At 33.4% G+C, this 15,402-nt stretch overlaps 2 protein-coding genes across 2 annotated transcripts; one reads left to right on the plus strand and one right to left on the minus strand.

Annotated features, from left to right (window-relative positions):
* Nucleotides 1–812: 812 nt before the first annotated feature.
* LOC133790910 (mitochondrial Rho GTPase 1-like) lies at nt 813–7,518 on the plus strand. Its single transcript, XM_062228749.1, has 15 exons — nt 813–1,021; nt 1,354–1,576; nt 2,067–2,199; nt 2,503–2,652; nt 3,005–3,181; nt 3,324–3,575; nt 4,110–4,178; nt 4,350–4,405; nt 4,646–4,727; nt 5,016–5,227; nt 5,327–5,396; nt 5,697–5,809; nt 6,498–6,648; nt 6,809–6,995; nt 7,159–7,518. The coding sequence occupies exons 2-15, from the start codon at nt 1,359–1,361 to the stop codon at nt 7,230–7,232; spliced, it is 1,944 nt and encodes a 647-aa protein (XP_062084733.1). The 5' UTR covers nt 813–1,021; nt 1,354–1,358; the 3' UTR covers nt 7,233–7,518.
* A 156-nt stretch (nt 7,519–7,674) lies between these two features.
* LOC133790911 (cyclin-U4-1-like) lies at nt 7,675–10,237 on the minus strand. The gene is made up of 2 exons (XM_062228750.1): nt 9,663–10,237; nt 7,675–7,976 (listed from the first exon to the last, which is right to left on the minus strand). Exons 1-2 carry the CDS (start codon nt 10,094–10,096, stop codon nt 7,736–7,738), a joined length of 675 nt encoding a protein of 224 aa, XP_062084734.1. The 5' UTR covers nt 10,097–10,237; the 3' UTR covers nt 7,675–7,735.
* Between the last annotated feature and the right edge of the window lie 5,165 nt (nt 10,238–15,402).

The raw sequence follows: 15,402 nt of genomic DNA on the forward strand, positions 1-15,402 counted from the left end.
TCATTACATTCTCTCTCATTTTTTCTTGCATCGATCAATTTTTCTCTTCTCAATTTCTATTTCTTCAAATTTTCTCTCATTACTTTCTCACTTCTTATTTTTCATAATTTTTCTTTCAAATTATTTTATCTCATTATTTATTACAAACTTTTAAAAGTTTTTTATCTTTGTAAATATATTTGTTAATTTTTTATTTAAGATTTTAAAAAAAACTAAAAAATTAATTTTAAAAAACATTAACCAAACACCTCTTGTTTTTTGAAAACTACAAAAATTATTTTCTGTTCTCAATTCTGAGATCACAACTTAAAAAATAGAAAACAGAAAACAAAGCTAAACATGCCCAAAAATAGTGGTTTTGGAATAGTATTTTCTGCTCGGCCTATTGTTTAGTTTTAGTCTCTATTTTCTTAAACAAATCCCGGTATTTTTACGACTTAAGATCTTTGTCAGATAATATAACAAGTTTATTATCCAATTTTTGTAAGGTATCTTTGATTTATGTACGTGGTAGATTTTCTATCATTTTTGTTATATGTATTAATTTATTTATTTTCAATGAAATGTTAATTGTTAAAAATACAATAGTGATTCATTACCCACAGAAAATGAGAAAGTCATTATTATTATTTTAAAATATATTGCGTAGGCTGACGTGTCATAAAGAAAATTATACAAATTCCTCAACTAAAATCCACGTGTCACAATAAGGACACGAAACTACCAAAACTCCGTGCACTAGCCGGTGAGAATTTTAATTTTTAAAAAAAAAAGGAAAAATGAAAACACCAAAACTCAGAATCAAAAACTCAAAAACGGAGCCACTTTCCCTTTCTCTCTCCTGAAGCTTCGTCTTTAGATTTCTTTACTAAAAGTAAAGCCTTCCCCCAGTTGGAGCGCCACCACCGCTAGCCCTAAAGCCCTGGGTTTTTGGTGCTCGGCTTCTTTCCATTTCTTCACCTAGTTTCACCCAAGAGTTCGCTAGGGTTCATTTCTTCACTTTTCAATCTTCAAATCAAAGGTTAGTTGTTTCTTTATATATTCTTTCACAACTTGGGTTTATGCCAACACTCGTTTCTCGATTCTCTTTATTCTTTTGCTCTCATTTTTAACCATCTTTCTCTCTAATTTATCCCTTTCGCCATTGAATTTCTTTCCAAGCTTAACTTTTTTTTCCCTTCTTTTTTTGGCTGAAATAGGTAATATGCATATAGCTTATAACTCTAACATATAATGAGCTCTTACGATGTTGCCATTACACTTGTTGGTTTTTGGTTGGTGATGCTTTTGTGAATATGATCTTTGATTTTTCGTAATGATAGTTAGGGTTTTGGGTTTTTGTTACGGTTGCAGTTCCAATGGCGAGAGCTCCGGTCGGAACAGTGAACCCCGGTGCCCGAACTGGGGTTCGAATTGTCGTAGCCGGAGACCGGAGCACTGGAAAATCGAGTTTGATTGTCACTGCTGCGGCAGAGAATTTCCCTGTGAATGTTCCTCCACTATTGCCACCAACAAGGTTGCCTGAGGATTTCTATCCCGACCGTGTCCCCATCACAATCATTGATACTTCATCTCGGTATGCGTTTATCTTTTACGATATTCCATACGTTGGTTGCATAGTAAATATGTGATTCTAACTATGATATGTCATTAAAGAGAGAGAACTTTTGATTGGATTCTTTTTCTCCTGGTTTATATCATTTTGAATTTATAAAAGTAGCTTATACAATTAAGTTTCATTATGTTCGTCTTCGTCAATGTGTATTTTTTTAAAAAAAAATTATTTTATTATATATATATATAATGTAAATTATATTCTGATTTGGCTGCTGAGCGGGGATTGTAGAAAAAAGAGGAATTTTCAAATCTTAATATTCTATTACATGGGTCCCTATATGGAAACTAGTATTATACCAGACTGACCTCAATGAAAGTTCTTGAGTTTCTAGATTAAATGTTTTGTTCTTTTCTTGGTCAACCGTATAAGGGTGATTTTCATCTTTTAGTTCGTTTTTTCTGGATCTTCATTCTGGTCTTGAATCTTTGTTTATTTTACTTTCAATCAGCCCCGAGGATAATGGTAAAGTTGCAGATGAATTGAAGCGGGCTGATGCAGTTGTTCTTACTTATGCATGTGATCAACCACAGACACTTGATCGATTGAGTACCTTCTGGCTTCCTAAACTTCGTCAACTAGAGGTTTCATTCTTTCTTGCATTCTCATCTCTATATTATAGATTTATTTTTCAGCAATGCCGCAATATCGTAGATGACTGAACAAACATTCTTCCAGAAAGAGTGGGGAAAAAAAGGAGGAATAATTTGACCACTAAAACCTGCAGATATTTTCTATAGTATCTAACGCAATTCTGAAATGTGATAAGTAGTCGAATGGTTTCATTGCATTACTGTTGCTCTCAATAGAAACTATTCTCCGTATAAGTTTAGGAACTGCAGTATTGCTCATATAGAGTAAAGGTTAAAGGTTAGCTTCACGTGCAGGTGAAGGTCCCAGTCATAGTGGTGGGGTGTAAACTAGATTTGAGAGATGAGAACCAGCAGGTGAGCCTGGAACAAGTGATGTCCCCCATAATGCAACAGTTTCGGGAGATTGAAACTTGTATTGAGTGTTCAGCATTAAAACATATTCAGGTATGTATTAATATCAGCTTCATTTTGGATACTTGTTTGTTAAAGCATGCTAGTCTTTTATGAGTATGTTATTTGCAATCTTATACTGGTCAGTATGCTCTATTTTTAGAAGTTTTTCAATTGCCATTTGGGTTCACTCTTTTATTCCTTATTATTGTTTATCACAATTAATAGTTGGAATATTTATGCATGACGTAAGATACTAGTTATCAGTTACTGAAAAGTGTCTGATGATTCAATATTGTAGACCCTCAGGCCCGATGCACTTTAGGAACTTGAAGTTCTCTATCAATTATTTTGTTATCAGGACATTCACAATTTAAACGGCGGACTGGATTATTTACTTTTGTAGATTCCTGAAGTTTTCTACTATGCACAAAAAGCTGTGCTTCATCCAACAGGCCCACTATTTGACCAGGAATCACAAACTTTAAAGCCTCGATGTGTGCGGGCCTTGAAGCGGATTTTTATTCTTTGTGACCATGACAGAGATGGTGCTCTCAGTGATGCAGAGCTGAATGATTTTCAGGTAATATATTTACATTGTTCAGTTTTAAAGTCTAGGTTTCATTCTCTGCATGACCTCTTGAAACTAAATAGTCGTAGTTATGGACTGCTTTATTAGCCTAAGTCATTAATTCTAATTGCTAATCCACTTTTTACATTAACAGGTTAAATGTTTTAATGCTCCATTGCAACCTTCTGAAATAGTGGGTGTTAAGAGGGTTGTGCAAGAGAAGATTCCTGAAGGAGTCAATGAGCGTGGACTTACTTTGACAGGATTCCTCTTCCTGCATGCACTATTTATCGAAAAGGGGCGTCTAGAAACAACTTGGACTGTTCTCAGGAAATTTGGATACAATAATGATATAAAACTTGCAGATGAACTCATTCCAGCTCCATCAAAACGAACTCCTGATCAGGTAATATATCATTGACTTAAAAATTTAGCAGTCACTATGGGTGATGACATTTGGTGTGTTCTATTGTGCTCTTCTGTAGAAGTAAATTGGACACCAATATAGTTTTGGGTGATCCATTGCTAAGAACCTCAATGCCCTATGTCTGTTTATTTTGTTGGTCTATTGGACATTTGATGGCAGTTCTACGTAAACCTTTTGTCTAACTTGCAATATGTTTTTGCCTTGGAATGTGCCAGTAAGGTGCATTGCCATTGAAATGCTTGTATTTTTATTGTTGTAGATTGGGATTGATCTTACGACACTCTTAATTGTGGTGTATAACTGAGATGTGATTTCAAGACTTCTTAATTTTGCTTTATGGTATTTATTTCTTTTGCATCTTTATTGTTATTGTTGCTGTAATTGTCTTGCATGTGTCCTTGCGTTTTTTCCACTTCACATTTATTCATAGTGCACTTTTGCAAACATTTCTATAATAAGTTGAATTATATGGTATTTGCTAAAAGTGCTTACTGTTGATCATCATATCTGCAGAGTGTGGAGCTGACTAATGAAGCCATTGAGTTCCTTAAAGGAATCTTTGAGGCATATGACAGTGATTTGGTATGCCCGACTCATCTTATTGTGCACGGCTTTTCTCGGGTTTATTTTTCTGTCTTTCAACGTATCTGTTGCATTAAGTTGTGCGAAGTAATCTGTATTTTTGTTTCTTTTCATCCTACTAGTTAACTGAATTCTTGTAGTTTTAATCATGAGGGTTATTCTTACTGTCAGGATGGGGCACTCCGACCTCGTGAACTTGAAGAAGTATTTTCTACAGCTCCAGAATGGTAGTTTGCATTTTAAATTTAATTTTTTTTTTTGTATCTTTAGGCTAATTTGATTTTTCACTATTAAGTGTTCTTGAAGTATTCGGTATCCATAATTACATGAACATTGTGAATTTACAATGGATTTGCCTATCTATGATGTGTTTTAAGTATCTAATATCTTTCTTCTCAGAATATAAACTTTTGCAGACTGCTACTTGTCTTTGGATGTTTGATGTTGTTCTTCTTTTAAAATGCCAGTCCATTCAGTGAGGCTCTTTATAAGGATGCTGCAGAGGCAAATGCTTTTGGAGGCCTGTCTCTTGACGGATTTTTATCCAAGGTACCATTTTCTTTTTTGGGTGTGGGTGTTGGGAAGGGGGGAAGGTGGGTGTGTTGGGTTTGGGGTCGGGTTGAGTGTGCTTGGTCGTAGGATGTTGTGTAGAACTATATGGATGTATTATTTAACTACTTCCAGGGTAGTGACGCGATACGTTTTCTTCATATTTACATTTTAAAAACTTTTGATCATGAGCAGATTGGAAAAACATAGTACATGTGTTACAAAACATATTTGTATACTTTCTCTGTTAGCCGATGTCTGAAACTAGTGGAAACACTTGGTCTGCAGTGGGCTCTCATGACACTCCTAGATCCAACTTTTAGCATGGAAAATCTGATATACATCGGTTATTCTGGTGATATTTCATCATCAATCCGCGTGACTAGGAAGAGGCGTTTAGATCGAAAGAAGCAACAATCAGAAAGAAATGTCTTCCAATGTTTTGTCTTTGGCCCTAAGATGGCTGGAAAGTCTGCAATAATTGATTCTTTTCTTGGAAGGTCATATTATGAATCATGTTTTTGATTTTTTTTATTCTTTCTTTCTTTATTTATTAATTAGATTATATAACATTTATTGATGATTTTCTGAAAATGCAGGCCTTTCTCTGATACCTACAATCCAACCACAGAAGATCGGTATGCAGTGAATGTTGTTGATCAGCCTGGGGTATGTTTGCTGTTTGTGTGTGGAAGCCTTTCATGATTTTATTCAGTGAGCTTTTTCTAGTGCACATTTGTATAGATATGGATTTATCTGTTTCTTTTGATGTGGTTTTTTTGCTAGTTGTTTCTGGACATTCTTCGTTGGCTGTTAATTTCTTAACGTAATTGATTGAACGTGTTCACAAGTTTTCTTTTTCTGTTTGCCTGAACACTGATTTTTCTTCTTTTGTTTAAATTAAAATGTTCAATTAGATTTTTATAGAAATTAGAACCTATATCACATGCTTTGTTGCTTTGTTTCCAGGGCACAAAGAAAACCCTTGTGTTGAGAGAGATTCCTGAAGATGGAGTCGGAAAACTGCTATCAAGCAAAGAATCTTTGGCTGCTTGTGATGTTGCTGTGTTTGTTCATGACAGGTAAGATATCAACAAAATATTTGTCTTTAGTCAAGGTACTTGTTTACGAGATAGGCCGCTTTGAAGGTTCATATAACAGCACTGCCATATTTGTTATTTATTTTGGGGGGGTGGGAGTTTGTTACCCTTGAGAAACTCCCTTAGGGGCTGTTTGTTATATGGGGAAGTGTTGGGATGGGTGGTCATTTGAAGTGTACCCCATGTTTGGTGCCATTTTTTAGGTGGGAAAGTGGTGGGTCCCACAGAGTTTTAGCGGGTAATGTGAATTCTTGTGAAAGGGTGAGTTTTAGATTAACCCACATGTGAACCCTTGCCACACATTCCCATGACACCCAAAACTTATAACAAACAGCCCCTTAAAAGTAAAACAAAAATTTCTTTCTATAAGAATATTGCGCTTTTGTTCCTGTAAAGCTTGTTGAAGTAGTGAATATCCAGGATACCAATATATAACTTGCATTCCATTGTGAATTAGTGCAAGCACATATCTGTATGTATTTTTTTTTTTAAGGTTTTAAATTATCTTTAGTTGGCTTAGGCTAATTGAGATCATGCTTTGACATATTTATATATTACTCATGATTTTTTTTGCTGTGTAAATATTTTACTGTTGCATTATGTTTATGTATATCTAATCGTTGGCGCACACACACACATATATATAAATATATATATTTTGCTTTGCCAGTTCTGATGAGTCATCATGGAAGAGGGCAACTGAGTTGTTGGTTGAAGTTGCTGGTCACGGTGAGGATACCGGATATGAGGTGCCTTGCCTCATTGTTGCAGCTAAAGATGACCGGGATTCATTTCCTTTAGCCATACAACATTCTACGAGGGTATGATATTTTGTTTTCCTATGTTTGTGTCATTAGCGAGTATATTATTTGTCATGTTTTAGCACGAATCACGTGTCTATTATATTGGATATTTGATTTTCTGTTCCACTTACCTCCTACCTGAACCTCTAGTAATATATTTTTAAACTCATTTTTGTAGGTTAGTCAAGATATGGGAGTAGAAGCTCCTATACAGATTAGCACGAAGCTGGGTGATTTTAATCACGTATTCCGCAAGATTATAACCGCTGCTGAGCAGCCTCATTTGAGCATTCCTGAAACTGAAGCTGGGAGAACCCGAAAGCAATACCACCGGCTTATTAACCGTTCTCTGATGTTTGTTTCAGGTATATAATAGGATGGATTTAACGTTGACCACTTGGGGGCTCTTAAAATCTTTAACGACTCTTCAAAATTTGTTCTGGCATTTTCTTTCCAGTGATTTTTTCATGAAAGAAGGCTTTTGTTTATTTTAGCACATGTTGATCTTATTTATTTTCTTTGACACAGTTGGAGCTGCAGTGGCCATCGTTGGCTTGGCAGCTTACCGTGTCTATGCTGCAAGAAAGAACACCTCAGGCTAAAGGAATAAAAGGCCTGGATTGTCTGCGTCGACGATCAGCTTGCTTCGTTTTCGCTTGCTTTGTCAAATACAATAGTTGTGAGATGCTGCGTTATCTCCAAAACTCCCACTTTGCTGGGTCACTTGAGACAGTTTTATGCATAGAATATTTCTGAAGTCCTTTTCTATATATTTTCTCTCTCCCACCCTTAATATTCCTTTCCTTCAGTGCTTGTATTCTTTGTAGTGGTTTATGAAGAAGTCATATAACTAAATATAAATTGATTGGTGATCATTGTTTCAACACAGACAGAGTGCTTTCGTTGTGCTGTGGTTTAAAGGCTTCTATTAGGTAACTTTAGGCTTCTATTAGGTAACTTTAGCTGATATACCAATTTTGTTTTTGATTTTGCTACAACAACTCGTTCCAATGTTTTATGCCACAATAGTTATACAAGCACATATCAAATTAACTGGGAGTGAGTTTTATTTTCTTTGGCATTTTGATCTTAAAACTTTCATCTTTTACACATTTCCCCTATTTCTTCTCCGATGGCGGACATGGGCACTGCTTTGGCGGTCGGTCCGGTACTCGCCGCTGCTGCTGCTGTTACCCTTTTTTTCAAAGCGCTGACAGTAGTTATCAAAGAGTTGGATTGTTACATGAAGTTTAAACTCGAGGCTGAACAGAAATTCTATTTCTAATTCGTTCATTTCCTCTGTGCTCACTCCACCCACTTGTGCAAAGTACGCATTGTTGTCGCACCTGAATCAAGATCAAGTTTATCTCAAAAAGCCACTCCAAAACATTCAGACGAAAATAGAATAGTAGCATGGATTAACGTATATAATGTCATTTAATTCCTGAAACTAAATACTAATGAAAAATAATTGGTAAAAATATATTTTCTATTACTTATGTAACTTAATTTGCGTTATAACTTTTTATATATATATATATATAAAATAATCTGTTTGATATGCTTACCTTTTTATTTGGATCTTAGATTTTAAAAAGAAAAAAAGAATTAAGTTGATTCAAACTAAAAAAATTAAGAATTATTTTTCTAAAAATATAATTAAACTTAAATATCATATAATTTTATAAAATTTAAAACACTTATAAATGTATTCAAAAATAAAGAAAAAATATTTTATAAAATTTTAGGAAACTATGAGCCTGATTGACATTGTTTTCTGTTTTTTGTTTTCAAAGTTGTGTTATCAGAAATGAGAACAGAAAACAGTTTTTGTAGTTTTCAAAAAACAAGATGTGTTTGATTTATGTTTTCTAAAAACTATTTTTTAGTTTTATTTTTTAAAAATCTTAAATAAAAAATTAACAAATATATTTACAAAGAGAAAAATCTTTTTAAAGTTTATAATAAATAATGAGATAAATAATTTGAAAGAAAAAATGATGAAAAATAAGGAGTGAGAAAGTAATGAGAGAAAATTTAAAGAAATAGAAATTGAGAAGAAATAAATTGATCCAAGAAAAAATGAGAGAAGGTGATGAGAAAGAAAGTGAAGAGAGAGAAGTGAGTAGAGAAAGAAAGTGAAGAGAGAGGAAATGGCGAGAGAAAAAAATAATGAGAGAAAATAATGATATATTAAGTGATCAGAGAGAAAATGAGAATATAGTAATTAAGTGGTGAAAGAGAAAATGATGACATAATAAGTTATGCAAGAGAAAATAAGGAGATATAAAATGATAAATGAAAAAAATGAAAAGATAGAAAGTGAGAAGAGAGAAAATAGCGAGAAAGTGAAGAGAGAAAATGTAAGGAGAGAGAAAGTGATGAGAGAGAAAATAAGGAGATAGAAAGTGATGTGAGAGAAAGTGAAAAGAGAGAAACTAACAAGAGAAAAAATAATGTAATAATAATAAATGATGTTAGATAATAATAATTAAAAAAGTAAGATGAGTATAAAAAAGATGAACAAATTATAAAAACTACTTTTTTATTGTTCTCACAATTTTCTGTTTTTTTTAAATCAAAAACAAAAAATAATTTTTTACCCACTATTTTTCTCCAGTTTTTCTCTGCCGTTCTTCCTTATATATATATGATCAAAAGATTATTCTCACTACACCTTCATTATGAATTTATGTAGGCGGTTTTGCTTAATAATAATAATAATAACAAAAAAATTTAATTAGAGTTGAAATTTCAACCTAACCTGATTTGGCAATTTTTTTAATTAGTAGGTAGACTAAAATAAAATAAAGCATCGACCAATTGAAAAAAAATCCAAATTAGGCCAGATTGTTACTCGTACTCAGGACAACTCATAATAATTACAATAATAATATAGCACCTTTCTACCAGTCAAACTTGTTAAAATTCTTATTTAATTATACACCTTTTCTATAACTAAATATTTTTTTTTTCACAAACTAATACAATATTATAATTTGTAAAAATTTATATATATATATATATCTTACTGATCGTCGAGGAATTTGGCAGCGACCATAACGGCGGTGATGAAGAGGCGGTGAACGTTAAGAGAGGTGAGAGAAAAGGCAGGGCGATTGTGAAAATATCTCTGTATGTATATATAGGCCACCACAAAGCAGGAGGTGCTGCACTTCGAGTAGTTGAAAACGCGTTCCAGGTACTGCCGTAGGCTCAAGCTGGGTGCTTCGGAGCCATGGAAGATCGAAACGACGTCGTCTTTTCTCCATCTCCGTATCAGCCTCTCGTTCTTCCGAATACATTTCTCAAGCAGAGAAGCAATCACCACCAAAGCTTGAGGAGTAGTAGTTTGTGATGATGATGATGTCGTTTTCCCAGCTTCGTCCAACCCCAGAGCTCTGAATCTCTCTGATGACAACCCTAGTATGCCGTGATTTGCTAGTGCTGTTATTTCCAATTCCATATGTGATAAAACAAAAACGACAATAATGTAAATGTCGTCGTCTTTGTTGATAGATATATAGGTCTATCTATATATATATGGCTTGGTTTGAAGTGAAATCTTGTAAGGAGACAACGATTTTTCTCTTTTTCTTTTCATTTTATATGTGTGTTCGTTATGTTAAAGTAAGATATGGTTCATATGAAGTTATTCTTTTCTTTTGGATTGTTGAAAGTTTGCATGCATGTTTAAAGTTAACACTACTGTTATTATTATTATAATAATAAAAAGGAGTTTCTAGAAAGTTGAAAGCATCAAGATATGCTATTCTAGGTTCATCTATCAAGGGAGTTGCTAGCTCATATCAAGAAGAAAACTATAGATGGATGCGATGCGATGTATTTTTATGAGAATATGCTTGTATATATTTAGGCTTTTTTTTTAAAATATATATATTTTGAAAATTATAAACACCCTTCTCATCAATTTTTCATTTTTTTTTCTTTCTGTTTCCAGATTCTACAAAATTACATCTAAATAATATATAATTAAATCTTTAGGCGAAAAATATGTATAAATATGTAAAAGTAAAAAATTAAAAAATATATTTAAACATTATTTTTTAGAGAAATATAAAGACTTAAGGAGGAAAAAAGAAAGAAATTAGCACGAACAAATAGAAGAAAGTAAAAAATTAGAAAAAAAATCTAGAATCAATTTAATAAAACAATTTGATTTATTTTATTTTTAATGTAAATATAGTTATTTTTTCAAATTTAATATACTTTTAATTTTTTTTGAATGATTCATATCCTAGTTCTAATCAATCTAATCAATAATGGATTGATATTATAATATGCTGATATTGAGAGTGACTAGGTTTCTTCTCGATACTCTTTCTTTCATTTATATTATTTTATAATATAATGTAATATTATATTATATTATAATATAATATTTTAGATTAAATAAATATAACAAAGTGTGTCACATATTGTAACATATAATAGAGAGTTGCAATATTTAGATATATGAGATATATCTAAATAATGTAACATATTTGGTGTTACAAATTTGTAACTTCCAAATATTACCCTTTATTGTGTAAAATTGTTGTTACACAATATTGAGATGAATTTCATAAAGTCATATGTGATATGGCTGTTAGAGATATGATTTTAACCCCAATAATGTGTTTTGGGAGTTACAAAATCATTTGGGAGGGTTTGGAATCGTTTGGAAAAACAGCACAATTTTAAGTGCTAAAATTGGTCGGTGGCCGCGGCCTGTGGGACAGAGACCAGTGGCAGCGGCCACAGGCCAAAAACTGACCAATTTTCAGTTTTTTCAATATTTGTTGAACGGCTCAAAAAACCCAAATAACTCCCAAACCTCTTTTTTAATTTCATATTAATCCAATTAAACATTGGTAACAGCCATGAGGGTTGGTGGAATTTGAAATTCAAATGGTGTCTCTAAACTCTATAAATAGGAGCTTATAACTCATTTGTAAGACACAACATTTTTTATCCATTAGAGCACTTGGCTAGAAACACCTTGAGGCTTGATAATTCCAGAAAGCTTTTCCAATATCTGAGAGAGATCCCTTAGTGCTTGAGTTAGGGGGAAATAAGCTTTTGGACAAAGGTTTTAAACCTTGTTCAAGTTGGTGATCCCCAACCCTCTTCACTTAGATTGTGTAAGTGAGAGTTTGCTTGTGTTTCCGTTCTTCTTTTTATTCTATTGTTTTCTTCTTATTCTCTTGTTCTATTTACTTGTATATTTTGTTTAAGAGTTGTAATATTTTCTTTTGGTCTAAACACTTTATTTTTACTTGTAATCTTTTGCTTAGAGTTGTATTCTCACTATTCTCTTCTTCATTTCCCTTGGTTATTTATAATTTTCAGTTATAGAGTTGTAATCTTATTCAATCAATCATTATTTATTTGTAATATATTGCATAGAGTTGTAATATTATTATCAATTTTCATTGAGGCAATTCATATTTTCCTAACACTTTCTTCCAACCGCCACATTCTTTGAGTTTTTCTTCCAGCCAGGGCTCGCCGGCCCTTCACTTAGGCTTGGGTATGGCTCTTGTTGGGGGTTGTTATGGCAGCAGGGAGATCCATGTGCGACACTGATTGTTATTTTGGGGCTTCTCTTTTCTTCTCTGATGGGCGGTGCCTCTTCGTGATTCAGATCCCTCTGGCATGTGTGCCACCCTTCTCGTCCGGTGCAGTGAAGCCTCCTAATTAGTGGTGAAAATGCATATTTTATTGATTTTAAATGTCAAAATAAATTGAGTTTTGAATAATATTTTTATAGATTTAATATGATATATTTTATGATTAAAAATATTACTTTTTAATTTAATTTGTGTTTAATTTTCAGAAATAAAATTTGTTTTGGCATAAATAAAAGAAGAAAGAAAGAATGAATGAATGAAAATTGAAAAAAGTAAAGGAAAATCTGGCATTTTTAAGAATAAAGGGTCCAAGAGAAGCCTAGTAGAATTAGCTCACTTCTCTCAACCCAGCCCTTTCTTTTCTCCCCAGTAGCGCCACGTGGCCACCCCTTGCGTGCCACGCATCCAGGCCAGTTGCCCCAGCCGACCCGCCTGCTGCCCGGATCCGCCCCACATGCCCGCACCTCAGCCCAACGCCTGACCCGCTTGACCTGCCTGCCCACCTGCTGCTTTCTCCTTGCCCAGCCCCAGCCACCTCCGTGAGATTGGCTTTTCTCCTCCTCGACCGAGAAGAGCCAGCAACTGCGGTGGGTTTATGTGTGTGGGGTGGGGGTTTCGCAGGTCGGGGAGATGAGCTCTTGGGGTTTTGGGTTGTGACCGGAGGCGAAGGAGATCTCAAAGATGGGCTGGTGCTTTGATTCAACGTGGTTCTCCCTTGTATGTGTTTTGCTTTTTTTAGTTTTTTTTATTATGGTTTAGTGTCTTTGATTTTGCTAATAATGGTACTTTGTACCTACCGTCTATCGGCCTCACTAGTGGGGTTTGATACCCTTTTGACGATACTTTATTACGCTGGTCTAGTAGATCTAATCAACGTGTCTATGCTGGACAACACTCGGATCAATCTGAATTGTACTCAGATCTCGCTTGAGAGTTTGTTCATATGTTTATTAATCCACTGTTTTATGATCTATCGACATGATGTATAGTTGTTTATAAGACATGGATTGGTGCTATATTTTCAATAATGATATTTTGATTGTTATTAGGTCTTTACTCATTATTGGGTTGATAATTCTTTGATGGTGGATATTGTAAGCGGCTCAATAGTTAGCCTATGTTGATCATTTGAAATTTCTTTGTATAAGCATTTCGGCTAGGAATGACAATGGTGCGAACCGCAGACGATTTTTCAATTACCATTTTCATCCCAGTAGGTTAATTATATAACCATACTCGCCTCATTAACCATCGGGGATGGTGCAAATATTAACCAATAAATAATGAGGAATAATCATGGTTACCCATACCCATTAATAATAATAAAATGAAAAGGAAAAAAAACTTCTTGATTAAATAAAATGATCATCAATTTAATTTTATATTTTTATAATTTAGATACAAAAAGAAATAACATCCTAAATAGTATCAAACTTAAAAATCTAAACATTTCTTTTCGTAAATAAAATATAATAATCTTACAATTTTATATATTCAAATTTTTAAGTAAAATATAGTAAAACATAAAAAAAATTATTTTAGTTTTTATTAATATTTCTATAAGTATATTATATATTTAATAATATACAAGTACAATAAAATTAAATATATTTATAAAATATAAAATTACATAAATAAATAAATTATTATTTTTATCGAGGCAGGAATGAAGCGGACTATGCTAATACCGTATCCGCACCATACCTGTATATATATATCTCTCTTTTATATAAAAAAAAAAAAGTGGGTAGATAACGAAAATTCTTGGTTTTAACGGTTTTTTATTTTTTTCCGTTAACTTTAACGAAATATTTTTATATTTAACAGAATATTCTTATATTTTGTTACATAATTTAATCAAACACACTCTTTGAGTCAGTGCCAAACTCCCAAAATACAATCAAATTCCACTAATTGCATAAAAATTTCAATAAAAACCAGCAGGAGTATAATATGTCCAGTATAAGAAAAAAACTCCAAAGCACCGAAAATGCAAAATGAAAGAACAATAACAAATAAGCAATAACAGAAATCAGTTGGTTCTTCCCCTTCTCGCAACGTCTTCCCGCGACTACATAGTCCCTCATCCATTTTGGCTCCACGCTCTTACGGATTCCACGCTCTAACTTGTGTTCCTGTTTATCTTCTTCAGCCTCCCTGGTTACTTCTTTTGCTACCCGACTCCCTTCAGCTGAGTGTGAGGTAGAGACTTCATCTTGGGTCATGTCTTCCTGGGCTATCATATTTATTTAAAAATAATAAAGACATACATATCATCTTTTTATCTTATAAATGTGTGTGATAATTTGTTTTTTATCAAGTGATTGAAGCTTTTTTTCTTCATCAAATTCACCAAAGGACATTGCGAGATACTAGAAACTAAACATAGTTTATGCATGTATACTACTGTCTACACTATGACTTTTTCTATTCTTATTTTATTTCTATTATTAATTTTTTTTAAATATTATTGAAGTTTATATATATGTCATGTAGCCATGTAAATATATATTTATGTCAATGTTGTGTTTATATGTCATATATGTAGAGATTATTGAAATAAATTGTAACACCCTAAGTTGCTAATAAGGTTTAGGACCTTGATTAGCGTGCCTGGAGGGCAATAAGTGAATTAATATGATGATATATGAATTTAAATGAGTATGTGATTAGAATGCATGTTTAGGTAGTATAAATATGCATGTGGGCCCCGGTTGCATGATAGGGGTAAATTAGTAATTTTAGCCCGTTGAGGGCATAAATGTGATAATTATGTTATGTGATTTGTACCACGTGGGTGTGGTGATATTAATGTGATGCACATGCCAAGACGGTCCTAGCGAGCTAGATAACTCAAAAGTCACAACAGGATTTTATACCCGGCTCGGGAGGAGCCTAGGGGTATTTTGGGGATTTTGGGGATTTTGTAATTTAGTTCTTGTGAGATAATGGTAACTGGTAATTTGGTAACTTGTGTAACTGTTAGTAACCGCTGAGAGTAACAGGTTTTGATGGAGAAATGGTAGAATTGTAATGGATAAGAAGTGACAAAAGAGCCCTTGAGGTTTAGTTAGGAAAGAGATATCAAAGGAAGGGTAGAATGGTCATTAGGTAAGGATTTGGATTGTTCCAGCTGAAG

The sequence above is a fragment of the Humulus lupulus genome, chromosome 7 (genome assembly GCF_963169125.1).
Source record: "Humulus lupulus chromosome 7, drHumLupu1.1, whole genome shotgun sequence".
Classification (NCBI taxonomy): domain Eukaryota; kingdom Viridiplantae; phylum Streptophyta; class Magnoliopsida; order Rosales; family Cannabaceae; genus Humulus; species Humulus lupulus.

What these genes read in the sequence shown, in the direction of transcription:
- LOC133790910 (XM_062228749.1), top strand. Translation starts at nt 1,359, where the DNA reads ATGGCGAGAGCTCCGGTCGGAACAGTGAACCCCGGTGCCCGAACTGGG. An exon ending in CTAAACTTCGTCAACTAGAG is followed by an intron (nt 2,200 to 2,502) that starts GTTTCATTCTTT and finishes CTTCACGTGCAG; the next exon opens with GTGAAGGTCCCAGTCATAGT. An exon ending in ATGTTGTTGATCAGCCTGGG is followed by an intron (nt 5,397 to 5,696) that starts GTATGTTTGCTG and finishes CTTTGTTTCCAG; the next exon opens with GGCACAAAGAAAACCCTTGT.
- LOC133790911 (XM_062228750.1), bottom strand. Translation starts at nt 10,096, where the DNA reads ATGGAATTGGAAATAACAGCACTAGCAAATCACGGCATACTAGGGTTG. An exon ending in GCCAAATTCCTCGACGATCA is followed by an intron (nt 7,977 to 9,662) that starts GTAAGATATATA and finishes ATCTTGATTCAG; the next exon opens with GTGCGACAACAATGCGTACT.